The 17,159-nt window shown below is 29.8% G+C and overlaps 2 protein-coding genes across 2 annotated transcripts in view; one reads left to right on the plus strand and one right to left on the minus strand.

The window, feature by feature from the left end:
- The first annotated feature begins 624 nt into the window (after positions 1-624).
- Positions 625-1,164, plus strand: LOC135955525 (uncharacterized). The gene has a single exon (XM_065505874.1). The coding sequence runs from the start codon at positions 625-627 to the stop codon at positions 1,162-1,164; it is 540 nt and encodes a 179-aa protein (XP_065361946.1).
- A 2,252-nt stretch (positions 1,165-3,416) lies between these two features.
- Galphai (G protein alpha i subunit) overlaps positions 3,417-17,159 on the minus strand; it is a 29,983-nt gene continuing 16,240 nt past the window's right edge. Inside the window, exons 2-5 of the mRNA XM_065503884.1 lie at positions 7,561-8,032; positions 7,369-7,463; positions 4,947-5,135; positions 3,417-4,871 (exon numbers count right to left, since the gene is read on the minus strand). Coding sequence (XP_065359956.1) covers positions 4,681-4,871; positions 4,947-5,135; positions 7,369-7,463; positions 7,561-8,032 — 947 coding nt within the window. The 3' untranslated portion in view covers positions 3,417-4,680. The remainder of the gene's footprint in view (positions 4,872-4,946; positions 5,136-7,368; positions 7,464-7,560; positions 8,033-17,159) is intronic.

The following is a 17,159-nucleotide window of genomic DNA, read 5'->3' on the forward strand; positions in this document are numbered from 1 at the left end:
CGTTTCGAATCGGTAGCCCACATTCGTTTTTAAATTATGTACAAAATAACCAAAATTTCGTTAAGTTTTTGAAATACGTTGTAAATAAAAAACCAACACTCATAGATTTAAATTTCAAAAATGCTACATACATTCAACAAAAAAGTAATTTGACAATTGACATCTTAAATTCGATTTGCTGCATCAAAAAGCTTTAATAAATATATGCAAAAAAAAGCTTTTTTGCAATTTAATACATATATACAGAAGAGCTTTTAAAAAAGTTATTCGCTAATAAAGTATTGTATGTGCTTTTTTTATAAAACAACAGAAACAAAGTGATCTCATTAAAAAGTAAGACGCTGTCGAACGAAAACAAAAATAAATTTTTTATTCATTTGATTCTAAATATTTGGATTTTTAGAATGTTGGCTACAAGAAGTTTACGTTTAGCTGTTAGGTATAGCCACCCGGCTCTTAGTGTCGGGTCTTCAAGTGTTAGAACTCTTCCAATATTGTCAGCAACTAACACGACTTGGTACACAAGACCTTTGGCTGTCTCCTACTCAAAAGATGTTAAACCCGGAGGTAATGTATACATATTACGGCATGCATTCGTTTCACCTAAACATTAAATTTACTGAGATGGAAATCATTTTAGTTCTGTTTTCATCTTCATGTTCATTTATATCACCTCATCGTCATTTCACCACATCTTCAGTTAATGAAACGACTTGCTCTATAATTAATCCGGCACCAAATACCTTGGAATCATCAAAATCTTCACCACCCCCTGTAACAGAAAAACCCATAAAATCTAATGACTCACCCTCAACATCGCCATCTGTTACTGCTTCATTTCCTAATAAACCTTCATCTCCCTCCTCAGTTTCAACCTCAAACCACCCATCCGACTCAAGCTCTGCCGGAGATCCTAAAACTAATACTGACAAATGTTCTACAGGTTCCTTAGGTGAAACTGGTGTTAAACTTCCTAGCAAAGATCAAGTTGAAAGTTTTTTCTTCAAGTCTTTGGTGTATTTATGGGATTTCGCTTACTACGTTTTTTGCTTGTGCCGCAAACTAGTCGAAACATACGTTTTTAATAATTCGACTGTGCAACAATATTGGAAACAAATGCTTAAGCGTATGGACGATGCTCGAAAGGAAATAAAAACGAAATAAATTGATTTGCTTTTTTTAAATTTAACTATTGATTTTTTTTATAATACACACTTTACCTTTAGTTCTTTTGTGATGCATTAAAATGTTAACAATTAATGTTTTAAATAAAATGAATTCATTATCTAGAAACATTTATTTACATTTTATTATTAATAATCTTAAAAAATTGGATACAAAAAGAAAATGATTGTGATGCAGGACTTCTGGAGAGAAACTTTGTAATTTGATTAGAATTAAGAATCAAATTAATGGGATTTCAGTGTAATTTTCTCATACAACATTTAATAAACGATTATTCAATTTTGTTGGTTTCGAATCGAGTTAGGGAGTAACCCCTCCACCTGAATTTACTGCATTAAAATTATACGGATTTTTGTTAGTTTCGGATTAGGCTGAATATCAGATTCGGTACTGGTCTACAAAAAATGGCTTCGGTAGGACTCCAGTATTTAATTAGAGGTAAGATTAGCCATTCCAAAGCGGACTGAACCTTAAATGCAAAAACGTTATATAATCAACAATAATAAAGTCAAACGTTCGTTTGAATTTCTTTAATAAAGTTGTAATTTTTGATCGCAGGGGTGATCATGTAGTTTGATAAAAAGAACCATAATCAAAAACTCGATTTTGAATTTTTGTGTACGAAAAACTTTTTACGCTTATGGTCCAATTTGGTTGATTTTATGCGACTTTGTCACAGGATATATTTTTTTATTCTAACCTTAGACATACATATGTATGTATATGGACCGATTATCAAAAGCAATATATTCGGTACCATAAGCGAATAATACATGTTCGTAAGTTTTTTGGGGACATCGAAAACAGAAAATCTGACGTTATATCTTTAGAAAGATTTTAGGTTCATATAATCATAAAATTTCATAACGATATTAATTATTATTAGACAATTATGTACATATGTTCAAGTAATTTTTGAGGGTGAACTTGTATGGGGACTATGGACAAATGTTGCCTGATGATTGCCGCATAATCAACATATGACTGCTCAAACAGTATTCCGGGGGGACATTTGTATGGGACCATATCATGGACCATAGTTGGGGGCAGTGCACTAAATGTTGATTGAAATAAGCTTTGCACTATCACTAAATAAAATTGCAAAAAATTTAGTTTCCATTATTTTTCACTAGCACTAAAAAAAATAGTGATAATTTTTTCACGCAGATTTAGTGCAAAAACATACACTCACAGAATTTTCAAAAATTAGTGATCATTAAAGCCAAATTCGAATAAAAATTTTAAATCTTTTTTGTTAATTTTTAAATTAGTGCACAAAAAAGTTAAATAATTTCGAACATAAAATTTAGTCAAAATTTGTAGTTGCACTCATATTAGTGCAAAAAAAAAATGCAATAAACTGCAGACTGCATTTTATTAAATCAAATAATTTAATTTTAGATGAAAAATTGTTTAACTCACTATCACTAATGCTTAGTGAGGCTGCTAATTTTCAACTCATCACTAAACATCAATAAAATGATTGCAATAATTTTGCACTATCACTAAGTATTAGTGCAAACTGCAAAATTAGTGCACAACCCCCCCATCTGGACCGATATTGCTGATTTTGTAAACCAAATAAACCATATCAACAGAGAGTATTTGTGGACATTTTCAGCCAGCTAGCAGACAGACAGGCGGACGGACATAGCTAGATCGTCTTAGAATCTTGAGGACCCGAATATATGTATATACTAATGTGGGTCTGTTGTGACAAATATTTTTAAGTGTTACAAACGTAATGACAAAATCAATATAAATACATATCTTCATCAATCATTAAAAATAATTTATGGGTATATAAGGTTCGAAAGGATTAACTTAATTCAATTATCAAAATATGTATATTTCTTAATTTTAATGAAAAAAATCATTAAATTTGGAATTATGAAGCTAAATAATGAGGCTGTTCATTTCAAAAAAAATCACCTTAATGTTTTTTTGTGATCAGTTTTATGTAATGAATTTGCTGACATTTTTTATTCTGAATTCAGATGTAAGTGAATTAGACTCAAAGTTATTTAATTTATTTGAATCTCTGTTTATGGCAATGATAAAATTATAACAAAACTTATTTTTATAACAATTTTCATATAAAAAATTGTACAACTTTTGTTATAAAACGTACGAACCATGTAACAAATTAAAGACCTATTTTGACAGATCTTTGTTTAAATAAAAATCAGTTTTCTATGTGCAAAAAGTCAGTCGATGTGAAAAAAAACCACTTTGTTGTGTTAATTTGAATGTTTCTTTTTTTATTGAAAATTTAAAACAAATCATCACATTTCAGAATATTTTATTTTTGTAATTTTAATGCTTAAAATGTATAAATTTTAATTGCAGGATAATGTAAAATTTTAATAAACAAGCTGCATTTTTTCCAAATCAAAAAAATGTCCAATATTATATGTAAATCAGCCAAATGTATAGAGAAAAATAAAATTATGGAAAATTCGTTTTTACTATAACTAACGTTAAATTATTTTCAATTGTAAGCTGTTTTTAAAATGAATCGACGACTATTCGAAAATTGCTCATTGTTAAATTATATTTTTATTTTAAATTTTATATTATTAATTATTATTAATTATAACTTAAAAAGAAATTCGTTAAATTTAATAAATTGTTTATGGTTTAAACACTATAGATTAAAAATAAAAATATTATTGCTAAATACACATAAAGAAGAGGAGAAGAAGATGGTAGTAGTAACAGTATTTAGTAGTACATAGTTGAGTTGAAAATAATCGAAAGGAATACATATTATATATCAGTTACATTAAGATATCGATAAATATTTATAAAATATATGTATGTATGTATAGCCAAAGTATAAAAATTGAAAACAAAATAGATTAGAGGGCAAATTACATTGTTTTTAGTTAGATAAATGTATAAAAAATAGTAGAGAGAATACATGATTTATTTAAATAATAATAATTTATTAAGCCATTTTCAAATTAAAACAAATAAGCCGATATTTAAACTAAACTGCAGCAGTGAAACAAATTGTGTTTGAAATTACAAAGAAGAGAGTCCAGTATTTAGTTAATCATCTAAACTGTTTGTTATCAGCATAATTTTTCACAGCTTTTTCTTTATTTTTATTTTTTTTTAAATATTAGTAAAATATAAAATATTTTATTTAAAGTTTCTTTAAATTAAAATGGAATCGCTTAAAAACATTTTGTGTTTTTATTTGTTTAAAATTTAATTTAAATTTTTTATAAATGGAAATGTTTGTTGTTTTTCTTTTTTATTTCATATGAGAAACCTCGGTATATCAGACGAATGCATTGCATTGTATTGTGTTACAAACAAAACAACATTTAATTTTTAAAAAATTCTACGGAATGATGACTGCATATGCGGTATTTCAATTGTGTGTGTGGATGCGTGGTGTATGGATGTGTGTTAATGGTGTTTGTTTAAAGAAAATATACTACTCCTAAATAATATAATAAACTACTAATTTGTTTCGACAAATCTCTAGAACAAACCACATTCTTTAAGATTGTTTTTAATTATGACATCACTGACAGCATCAAACACAAATTGTACATTATTTGTATCGGTGGCACAGGTAAAATGTGTATAAATTTCTTTTTGATCCTTACGCTTATTTAGACTTTCGAACTTCATGCGTATATAGCAGGCAGCATCCTCAAATGAATTGGAACCTGAGAGGAAATTTTATAACATTTATTAAAAAAACTAGATTAAAAATGTTTGTTTTAAAAGTCTATACAACTTACCAGTGTATTCTGGAAAACAAATTGTTAGGGGAGATCTTTTGATTTTTTCTTCAAACAAATCCTTTTTGTTCAAAAACAATATTATTGAGGTCTCTACAAACCATTTCGAATTACAAATGGAGTCGAAAAGTTTTAACGATTCAATCATACGATTCATTTCTTCGTCTTCAGCTAAAACTAAATCGTAGCCTAAAATATAAAGAGAAAATACAATATATTAACTATTGTGGCTTTGATAAGGAATTAAGTTTTGGTTTTAAAAGTATAAAGAGCAAACAGATAAAAAGGATCACCTTCTCTAACATAGTCAACCTCATATTTTTAAAATAGTTTACAAAATTACAGTTGCATTAGCCCGATACATTATTTATTATATATCAAAGTATAGGAAATTGTGTCTTCTTCGCTTTGGGCTTTAAGACACCGCCCCTCTTTGGTTTTTAAAGTCGAACTCTGATTTCTCTCTAACTGCACGAAGAAGGAGATAGGTTTTGCGATAAGTTTGCGTATACCTTTCACTTGACATTAACTTCTACCTCTCTGAACTTTGTCCGCACCTATGGAGGTGATCATCTATGCGGACGATTGAAATATCATTGCGACGGGCCACAACATTGATGAGCTTTGTGGTAAATTAAGTGGTTACCTCAACGAAATCCATGGCAGCTATTGGGATATATATTGTCCGCAAACTGTATGATATTCTAGTCCGAAATGTTCAATAGTGAATTATTAAGTGACTGGCAGTCGTCCGTGGAGTTTAGAGACAATCTCCAAAGAGTTAAATAAGAAAATAAAAGCTCTACCCGCCAGGGAACAGAACGCCATGCTGACGCAACAGTTCTTTCTGCGATGTCACCGTAGGGTGTTTTTATTACAGTTACATAAATAAATATATTTTCAATATCAGTAAAACGGGAAAAGAACGCCATGCTTACGCTACAGTTCTTTATGCGATGCCACCGTAGGGTGTTTTTTTACAGTTACATAAGTTTAAATCATAATAAAATAAATAATATCAATGAAACGGGCTGTATTGGATATACAATTTTATGACGTTAATGTTTAAATATAATTTGGCTGCCACTGCAAGCGAGTGCAAGGCCCAATCTGGGACACCAATTTTCACAAACTTTTCGCAGCATTTGCGGGCGTATTTCGCCAATAACTTTTCGAATGTTGCTTTTTAGGTGTTCTCTGGCTTATCGACGTAGACAAGTGACTACATATTAATTGGACATATTAAGTGGATAATTAATTGGACCATTACGTGAAATTATTCGTTTATCAAAAGTTTCTTCGAGTAAATCAATTGTAGCGCGCACTGTGTGGCATGTGGCACCGTTCTGTGGGAACCACATGTCAGCAAGATTAATGCCACCTAATTGAGGTACGAAGACAATTCTAATCATGTCCCTATACCATTCGCCATTGACAGTAATATCCTGATCATCATCGTTTTTGAAGACATATGGACCAATGACTCCGCCAGACCATAAAGCGCACCAAACAGTAATTTTCTGTGGTTGTAATGGTGTTTCGACAAAAGCTTGTTGATTATCCTCACTCCAAATGCGACAACTCTGCTTATTTACGTACTCATTCAACAAAAATGGGCTTCATCGGAAAATAAAATTTTGAATGAAAATTCAATATTAGTATTCCAGATTGCGCTTTGTACGCGTCATAAAATTGTCTATCCAATAAAGCCCGTTTCATTGATATTAAGAATATATTTCTTTGTTTTATTATGATTTAAACTTGTGTAACTCTGAAAAAAAAAAACACCCGATACATGATCCATTTGATATCTGCGTGTACTTGACAGCTTTGAACACCATTAATTCTGCGATTACAGGATACTGTATTAATACAGACACTGAGAATATTATTCCGCGTAAAACAAGAGTCATACTGGCACAACTAAGGTCAGTATGGAACAACAAGCTTAGTGCATTCTGGTTCCGAATAGACCGTGCCATCCCCAACATATGCCCAGTAGATTCAGGGTTAAACCTGATTTCCATGCCGAACCTCCACATTATTATTGTTCATGTTGTTACAACAACAACTGATAAATCCTATGAAAATGTTCACAGTCATATCAAGAAAAATACGCAGATAAAATAGCATAGCAGAAGAATCTATAAATTTTATTTTTTAGAATTTATTTGGACTGAATTAGTCAACAAAGTAAATAACTTATGATAGGAATTAAAACTGTTATTAATTAGTGCCCTAAATTTTAATAATAATTTGTAATCACCAAATCTTAATAGAGTAATTTCAAAAAAAAAAATACATTATTGACATAAAAATATTATTTGTTTTTCTAGGAAAATGAGTTGTGTTGATGCTTGTAACAATTAAATCACATCATCAGCTTTAAACAACAAACTGAGTTATTGTATGACACACTTACCCGATAATGCTACACAAAAGATAATCGCAGTGACGCACTCGAAACAATGTATCCATTTTTTACGTTCTGATCGTTGGCCGCCAACATCAAACATTCTGGAAAAATGCAATAAACAAAAAATTAATTAATTATAGTATGTGCCTTAATATTTATGTATGTAAATACATAGTTGCACTTTTATATGTCACTCACTTGAAGTATAAACCCTTGCATTTGAAATGTGTCTCAACAATGCCGGTGGTTTTAACGCGCGTGCGTAACACATCCTGTTGTGTTGGCACATAATTCGGCTGTGATATACGATCCAATGAATTCAAATAATAGGCAGCTGAATCGTTTAATTGATATTCCCGTGAACGTGAAAATGACTGTTGGACGCCGGCATCAGACCATAGTTTCTTCATTAATAATACTAGTTCGGGTAGGAGAATGCCTTCTTCGGCCGCCGAAGCGTATGTAAAGAATTGTCGGGCTATTTCCGTTTTTGAGGGATCAGCAAAATCAATTTTCAAGTGACCCATTGCACGTATAATTGCCATCAGTGACTGTATTGTATTGCTGTAGACAACGCGACGATATTCTTCACATTCTTCCTGTGAATAACCGGATTCATGAATAATTTTCATTTGTTTAACTATCGTCGATTTGCCAGATTCGCCGGCGCCTATAAAGAAATAGAAAAAAGCAAACAAAAATTATTAGTTAAAACTATTTCGGTGAGTAAAGGAAATTGCTGTCTGCAATATATATCATAAGTTATTTAATATTTACATACATATATGGATTTATAACTACTTTTGACCTTTTATAAATATTTAAACTGAATATATTACAATGTTTAAATATAATATTCTTCGAGCTGCTTTAAAATCTAAATTTATTTCACTGTGCCCTTTAATTAATAGTTTTCATCAAACAAAACAATTTCAGAACTCAAGTACAAAGGGTCTATCTACTTTAAACATTAATTAACAAGAGAAATTCCTATAAATTTTAATATACATTTGTCAAAACACAACACATACAAATAAACTCCTCATAGTTTTAATGGAGATCTCGTAACACGACATTATTAAATTAAACAAAAGAAAGAAAATAAAAATAAAAAACGGAAATACCATGTCGAAAATATATAAACAAGTAATTAAATGCAATATTTTTTTTATACATACACTTTGGAAAATTTAATTGATTTATAACGAGCGAAAAATGTAAAATAATGCTTGAATTGAGAAGAGTTTTACTGTAGAAGTTGGTTCGAAATATATTGAATTAAGTGCATTTGAAGATCAAATGCCGATTTATGATCAGATTAGTTAATCTAAAAATAATCTAATCTAACGTTAATCCACTTCGATGTTTTCGGGTTCTTCATTGTCAAAACAGCGAGTAATTTATGAATAAGAAGAAGATTAAACTTAATTTAATCCCCAATCTTCAAGTTAAAAACCCGCCTTTAGTCTATCCTCTTTCCTTTTGAAACCTCTGGATTGGTTGATTGATGTTAATCTGATTTTATCGATTAGACCCGACCAATTATCCAACTTTCAACATGCCTATATGAAGGACAAATCTGTTGAGACTTCACTCGCTTGTGAGCCAAATTGAACGGACTCTACAGCATGGAGAATATACAGTGTTACCGCAGGAGCAAAAATATCTGCTCTATAGGGACTTGCGATTATAGAGAGACTTCTGACACTATGGGTGTAACTACCATCCACAGGATGGCAAACCGCGGGACTTATCGAGGTGCTGTTTTATCGAATCTATGGGCTACAATGCTGTTGCGTATTCGGAAGATGTCTGCGTGTCTGGAAAATATCTGGACAATTGAAATTTGTTGGTGGATGGTTCTTGACGATGGTTCTGATACGCGTTCTTCTTTAAGACTACATAACCAGTGTAGTGGTATGTAGGCTGACTAAGGATTTACCGAGGATACGGGATGAATATACGGATTTATTGTGATAGACTGCCTAGCCTGAAATCTCATATTGGTGTCTAAACGACATATAATCTACTCCTAATATGCCAGGCATATCTGAACGATATGGCGAGTAGTTGGACTCTTCTGGATATCGGAACACCAACATATCTCAGGTAACTGTGATGCGGTTGGTCTGAATTCCGGACCTAGATACTGATAGATCGACAAAAAAAAAACTTTGTATTCAACTTTTTGCAAAACATATTCATTATCTTTTATTTCAAATCAATTATTCTCTTTAATTTTACGTTAAGTTTTTTTTTTTTAATTTGATGCAAAATACTTAAAAATTAGCTTTTCTTTTTAGGCCATGAAATTCAGACTAAGTTTTTGTTACCTACTTAAAATATTCATTGAAACGGTTCTTCAGATGCACCGCTTGTGTTTTGTGTATCTTTGCATTGTAAAGAATCAGCTAAGTACATGTGATGTTGGATTCAGCTAATTTATTGAATTATTCTTCAAGGAAGGATGAGAAAATTTTGGATTTAATCCTACAATGGGCAATTGGTTTTTTATGATAAATGTCATAAATACGTTAGCAACAATAACTTGTGCTGCGGTATTCACATTGGATCTCGCCTCGTTTCTCAGAAGTTGGTTGTTGAAACCGGATGCGTCAATGAATATTATTTTCTCTCTTATTTCCTAAGCGCTTTGGAAAAAATTTATGGTTACATCGCATTTTAAACGATCTATGTTAATTGTGGCAGTTTTTAAGGTGATTCGCAAAGATTATATATGTAGAGTATATTGGGAGCTATGACCAATTGTAGACCGATCGGCATGAAATTTGGTCGTTTGATTTCTTTATGTATTGAAGTTATGTATTTGTGTTTTATATATTCTGGATACCAACATTTTTAAGAGTTTTATGCTTGTTTATGTAATTTTCTGAAGTGTGCCTTACATGGGGGCTATGGCCAATAATAGATTGATCCCAAAAAAATTCTGAATGTGATTTTTATACCCTTCATCTTCGTGATAAGGGTATATACATAAGTTTGTCATTCCGTTTGTAATTTCCAGCGGAGTCGATTATGCCATGTCCGTCTGTCTGTCCGCCTGTCTGTTGAAATCAATTTTCTGAAGACCCCAGATATCTTTGGGATCAAAATCATCAATAATTCTGTCTGACATGCTTTCGAGAAGTTCGCTATTTAAAATCAGCAAAATCGGTCCATAAATAGCTGAGATATGAGGAAACCTTGATTTTTTACCTATGTATATCTGGATTACTAAGTCATTAATATAGACAATATGGATATCTAATGATAGATATTTCAAAGACCTTTGCAACGCCGTATATAAGACCATAGTAAGTTGGGCCTACAATTGGTCAAAAACGGAAAAAAATATTTTGTAAACCCAATTTTTTTTTCACGAAATTTTTTTTTACAAAAAATAAAAAAAACAACTTTGGAAAAAAAAATTTTTGTTTACCTAAAAATATTTAAAATTTGTATTTTGAAATATATTTTGGTGAATTGTATATAAGATTCGGCACAGCCGAATATAGCTCTCTTATAAACAACTTATTCATGGAGAAATTTGTGTGGCTATAGGTATATAAATCAGACTGTTATGGCAAAAAAAAGTCCTATTTCGGGAGGACATTTGTGTGGGGGCTAGGTGAAATTATGGATCGATTTGCACCAATTTCAATAGACCTCGTCCTTGAACCTTGATTGCACATGTGCCAAAATTTTATCGAAATATACTGGATATTGCTACCTGTACTTAGCGCACAAGTTTACATGGACAGCCAGCTAGATGGATAGACTTGAATTTGTGTTGAAAATAATTTAATTTCTTTCGAATAAAATTGAATATGCTTGAAAAGAATTTAGTTTGATTTGTAAAAAAAATTAATTTGAATCGAAAAATCCTTAATTTGTGATAGAAAACTTTAAACAAAGAATAACAAATTTATTGGAGAAATAAGACTTTCGACTTTCTGATTTTGAAAAAATGTTTTAATATTATTCAATTAATATTTCAGATTGTGTATATCCATCCATATATGTATGTATACATATGTGAGGAAGAGTGACTAATGTTAAACAAATAGATCTCATGATATAAAATCCAAAATAAAAAACCATCTACAAACAGTGATCATTAAGAAGAGAGGAGAATGAGCCACTCATTCAATCGCAAAATAGAGGAAGGTGTATAATAGACAAAATACACAAAAATAAAAAATAAATACTATAGTAGATACAAAAAAAAAGTAAAATTTATGAATGAAAATTTAATTGCTTTTGGTAAATAAACAATTTTGCGCGATTGTAAAAAAAAAAAAATAAGCAAACATGATTGTTATAGTACAAGTTGAAAATAATAACAAAAATTTAATTCATTAAGAAATAGAGTAACGAGTTCAAATAATAAAAATTACAAAAAAAAAAACGGTTTCAATGAATGAATTACTTGGTTTGTGTTGTATTTTTTCTATTCTATTGGGTGGAGAGATCATGATCGTGAGTGAAGACGAGTCATTCTTAAAACACAACGAAACAAAAAAAATTGAATAGAAGGGGCTTGTTGAAATTAAAAGCAACATGTTATTTTAATTTTAAATGCATGCTGAATGTCACAAGTATGTATGACAGACTGTTATTGCTAATTTAACAATTATTTATATCAATAAATTTTAATTACTTTTTTTTGTTTCTTGCATTTAATTATTATTTTTTGCTTAACTAATCAAATTTATTAAACTGTGTTTTCTTTCAATTTCTACATTCTTTGTTGAAATTATTTATATCGTGAGCAAATAATAAAAAAAATCGCAAAAAATAAAACACACGTAATTATTCGGTTTGATGATATTCGTCGTACTTTTTTTTTCTTTTTCGCTTTAAACATAAATTTGCTTGGTTTTGAATATTAATTTTAAGATTTCCATAAAAGAAATACCATAAAATAAACACGTATGATATAGAAATGTTAAATATGAATGTACAAACTTAATTTAAATTACTTTTACTATCAAAAGTATGTAAATACTTATGAATAGGTATAATAAAGTGTGCATGAAAATGATGGTAGTTAATTTTGTACAAAGTACATAATAACTATGTATTGTTATAAGATACTCAAACTCAACTCAACTCACAATATTAAATATTTTATAATAGTTTTACAGATAAACTGCCAAATGCATACAGGGTGCAACAGTAAATATTGCAATTAACAAAAATGTGTATTATTATTCAATAATTTAATAACATCATAAAAAAAAGTTCATTGCCGTAATATTGTAAACAATATAATATGAAAGCAAGGACAATATTGAGGTCACTTCTTATATGTTGAGAAAAACACAAATATTTATAAACGTTACAATTTAGGGCGTCTTTTTATAAAACAAAACAACAAAAGCTTTAACAGATTTGTATGGAAAAGGTCAGGTTTCAAACAAATTTCCTCTGTTTCAAAAAGTTTCGCTTTATAAAATGTGCCATTAACGTTTTTCAAAATTTTCAAAGAACCTTTCAAGACAAAAATGCTTTTAGATATTTTTTTTTTTTGCATATTTTGTCATTTTTTTCACGAATGACGGTAGCCAAGAAATATAGGACAAATGGTGCAATTGACACGAGGTATCACAACGTGACCTATGCTTGGACCCAAGTGTACTGTATTTACAGAATCTTATTACAAGATTCCAAAGGCGATAAAAGATCTAGGAACATTTGGATTGCTTGAGAATGTAGATTTACAATAAGATATCACTGAAGAATGTAACGTAATAACGAGATAAATGCGGTTATATGGGAAATATTTCGAAAAAAATCCCAAAATTACACCATTTTTAAACGCCCGCATATAAATTGTAATACAAAGGACCTTAAGATTGATTGAGAACGTAGCTTTATAATATTGCATCACTGATGTATGTAATTTAATAAATATACAATATCAAATGTCTTTAATTGAATTCGCGAAATAATGGACCAGGATCATCAAAGTAGAAGCGATCGGGTGTCATTTATCTTTGCTGAGTTAATAAACATCGAAAATCGAATTACTACGCTGTTGCCATTTGATAAATTAGTAAAATTGGGCCATAAATTGCTGAGATATAAGTAAAATTCACGACGACCTCTATTTAATAGATATATTGACTATTAGTCAGTATCATACCTCCGTGGACTACAATTTGTCGCTTTACGCTTGAACAACGTTGGGAAAGAAATATTGCAAAATTATTTCCAAAGTGAGTGCTATGTTACCCAAACTGTGCGTTTGTACACAAGTTTGTGCAGTCGTCGAACCGGTCGAAAGTCTGCAACTGCCGGAAACGAAATTTCGGTCATGATTATGGACTTTTTGTGGGCTGTAATCAAAGATATGAACTTGGATAATCTTTGGTATCATCATGATGGTGCACCATGTTACACAGTCATCAAACAAATCGATTTTGCGTGCTAAAAATCAATTGTTTGATTGGCGATATCAATTGACCGCCTAGGTGCTGAGATAATGTGATTAATGGAAATATTAATAGATTCCGACGGAAAAGATTAATGAAAAATGCGAAACTTTCAAAAATAAAAAATATTTTAATTTGAGATCTCCATTAATTAGAAGGCTTACCCCCACCATTTTCCCAATCTCAGGTTATTTTTTATTGTGACGATAAACTGACAGTTCGCATATATTAATTAATTATGTTTTTGCATATTGAACTGAAAATCTTTTTTAAAGGAATAGTTTTTACAGAAGGCTTAGACATTTTACAATAAAATTTTAATTAGATTCAAAACTTGTTACTCCTTTAAAATTATATAATCTATGTTTTTCCATTATAAAATTAACGGTTTACTGGTATTAGGCCGCTATTTGGCCTAATCCGAAAATTAATATTCGGTCGGAGTATAGAAATTAAGATAATTTTGCTTAATTTTTAAAAATATACTTTTAATTAGACCACCCTGTATATTTAGAATACTTGGTTCTATCAAAGAATAACACATGAAAGGTATTTCCAACAAAGTATAACGAAACTTATGTAGATCGACAATTCCGACTTTGCTTGTAAATCTTTTTTTTGGAATTTTGAAAAAATTTAACTTATTTTTAGTCTACAAAAATATTCGTTCAAAAAAGGATTTTTTTCATATATAGAAAATCATAACATAAACTTGAGGATCTGTGGGTTATTGTTAAGTATATGCAAACCAAATTATATTTAAAAACCATGAAGAACAAGTTCGGAAGTATAGTCGGGCATGCCGGTTGCCGACTATGGTTTTCTTTTGATATGAAGCTTATTTCTATTGAATCTTACTTGAATACCAACATTTTTAAGATATTTATGCTCGATAAAGTGATTTTCGGAAGTGGACCTTATATGGGAGCTATGACTAATTATGGACCACCGACCGTCACAAAATTTGGTGGAAAGATTTGCATATATGTATATTGTCATATGAAATCAAAAAAGACGTAAGTTACAAAAAAATTCAAAATCGACTTTTTGATTGATTGTATCATAATCAAAATACATGTTCCTGCTAAATTTTACACTCCTACAACTAAAAACGACGACTTTATTAAAAAAATTCTAAAATCACTAAGTGCAAACACAAAAGAATCATAAACCAAAAAATTAACAACTTTTTTATTTTTGTTTTAAAAACTGTTGTCTTTCTAATAAAATATCATTCTTGGGGGAAGCTGTTTATTAAAGTTAATAGAGCAAAAATCGCGATTACAGTAATTTAATTATAAAGTGAAGCTAATTTAAATAAAAATGATAATAAAAAAAATTTAAATGACAATTACCGAATGACTGGCAAAATGTATACAGGCGTCCATTAATGAATTGTGTCTGAAAAAATCCTCGAAAAATTGGGTTAAGATGTCAGTCTAAATATTGTGAAAATAGCTCATTGCGTCACTGCAATGAGCCTTTTTGGTTTCAGAAAAAACTAATCTTCAAAGGCGTAAGTTTCATATCCCTATAAATAATAGAAAAGTTGGAAATTTTTCTTTAAATATTAATCTTATAATTTAAAACAACCTTAACCTGAAACAAATTTTGAAAATTTTTTATTTATTTTTCATTTTAAGAAGTTTTTGCAAATGTAACTTACGGCTTTTTTGATTTTATATGACGATATGAAACATATTTGTGTTGAATTCTATTTGGATACTAACATATTTCAGAGATTTATGTATTTTAATGACATTTTCAAGAATTGTGGACCGATCTTAAACTTATTTATGCTGAATTTGGTATGGATATGTATATAATAATAATAAATTTTCAGATATGGCTAGGAGAAATAATGAACCGTTTGTAAGCAAATTCAATATAAAGTGAGTGCCAAATTTTGTTGAATTATCTTTAAAATTGCGACCTGTAGTTTGATTACAAGGTTTACGTGGACGGACGGACATCGCTTAATCGTCTCAGAAAGTGACTCTGGTACTTTAAGGTGGGTGTTTGGACAATATTTTAGCACGTTACAAAAATCGGCACTGTCTGCAAACCAGCATTCAATAGGACTCTAAAGGTTTAACATGTGGTTTTTGACAATAATGAACAATTAAGTGTGCACCCATTCAATTTGGTTATAAATTTAAACAGTTAAGACCATATCCAGTTTTTATATAAAAGTAAAATAATAAAAGCAAACTACAAAATAAAGCGACTATAAATATGGCTGCCCTAGACATAATAATGATACTCACACTTGTAATAGTAATAAGTGCGAGTAAAAGACACAGTTGAAAATGAAACTGAAATTATTTGTACTTAGCAGTACATAGTAGATACGATGTACTACCAGTATATAAACTAACAAGTGAAAGTCATCATACGAGCCACTTTAAAACTACAAAGAAATGAAAAGAAAAGTGAAGTGAAGTCTATTTTTCCAAATATGTATGAACAAACAAGTAAATTAACTGCGGCAAAAATTTATAAACTAACTAAAATTATATTGTAACAAAACATTGTAGTCTCCATCTCAGAGTTTTCGTTGAAAGATTTGGGAACTTGATTTGAGAAAATTTTAAAAAACAGTAGATAAAACTAAGCTTAACTGGAGGTAAAAACAAAACTGCAATTATATTAAGATAGACCACCTTATTCGATAGATTTACTTGGGATTACAATACAATCCAAATATGCCAAAAATTTCACCAGGTATCGAGGATGATACAAGCTTATTCATAAGGGATTGAAAAATGGCTGCTACATTCAAGAGCCCAAACTGAAGAATTTTTAAGTTAATTTATTCAATAACAAATTGTAAAGGAGTGTTTTGATTAGGAAATAATTTTTAATATATTAAATAAATATCATCATAATACATTACTTTAACTTTCCACAGTTTTTTCGTCATATTTTTATAACAAAACAACATATCTGAAATTGCTTAAGAAAACAAACAAAAAACGTGTTAATTATAAAAAGTATAATAAAATTCAATTAATCATTTCTTGTTTAACTCTTCATATGTAAAATAAAAATATTCGTAAATAAATAAATAAATTGACCTCGAAATTATCACAATATTAAACGAACAAAAACAATGAATCAAAAGCCTTCCTTCCATCATAAAATTTGCCAAAGAAAATAATATGAATATTTAAAGATGTTTTGTATGATCGTATTTATAAGAAAAAAATAAAACTGAAACATTTGTTTATTAATATTAGTGAAATAGAAATGAAACGATTAACAATTTATTAAAGACACATTTTAAATTAGTAAATAATGTGAACAGATAACAATAAGAATCATTATATTCACAATCATCACCATCATTATCAAAACATC

Source organism: Calliphora vicina, chromosome 3 (genome assembly GCF_958450345.1).
Source record: "Calliphora vicina chromosome 3, idCalVici1.1, whole genome shotgun sequence".
NCBI lineage: Eukaryota > Metazoa > Arthropoda > Insecta > Diptera > Calliphoridae > Calliphora > Calliphora vicina.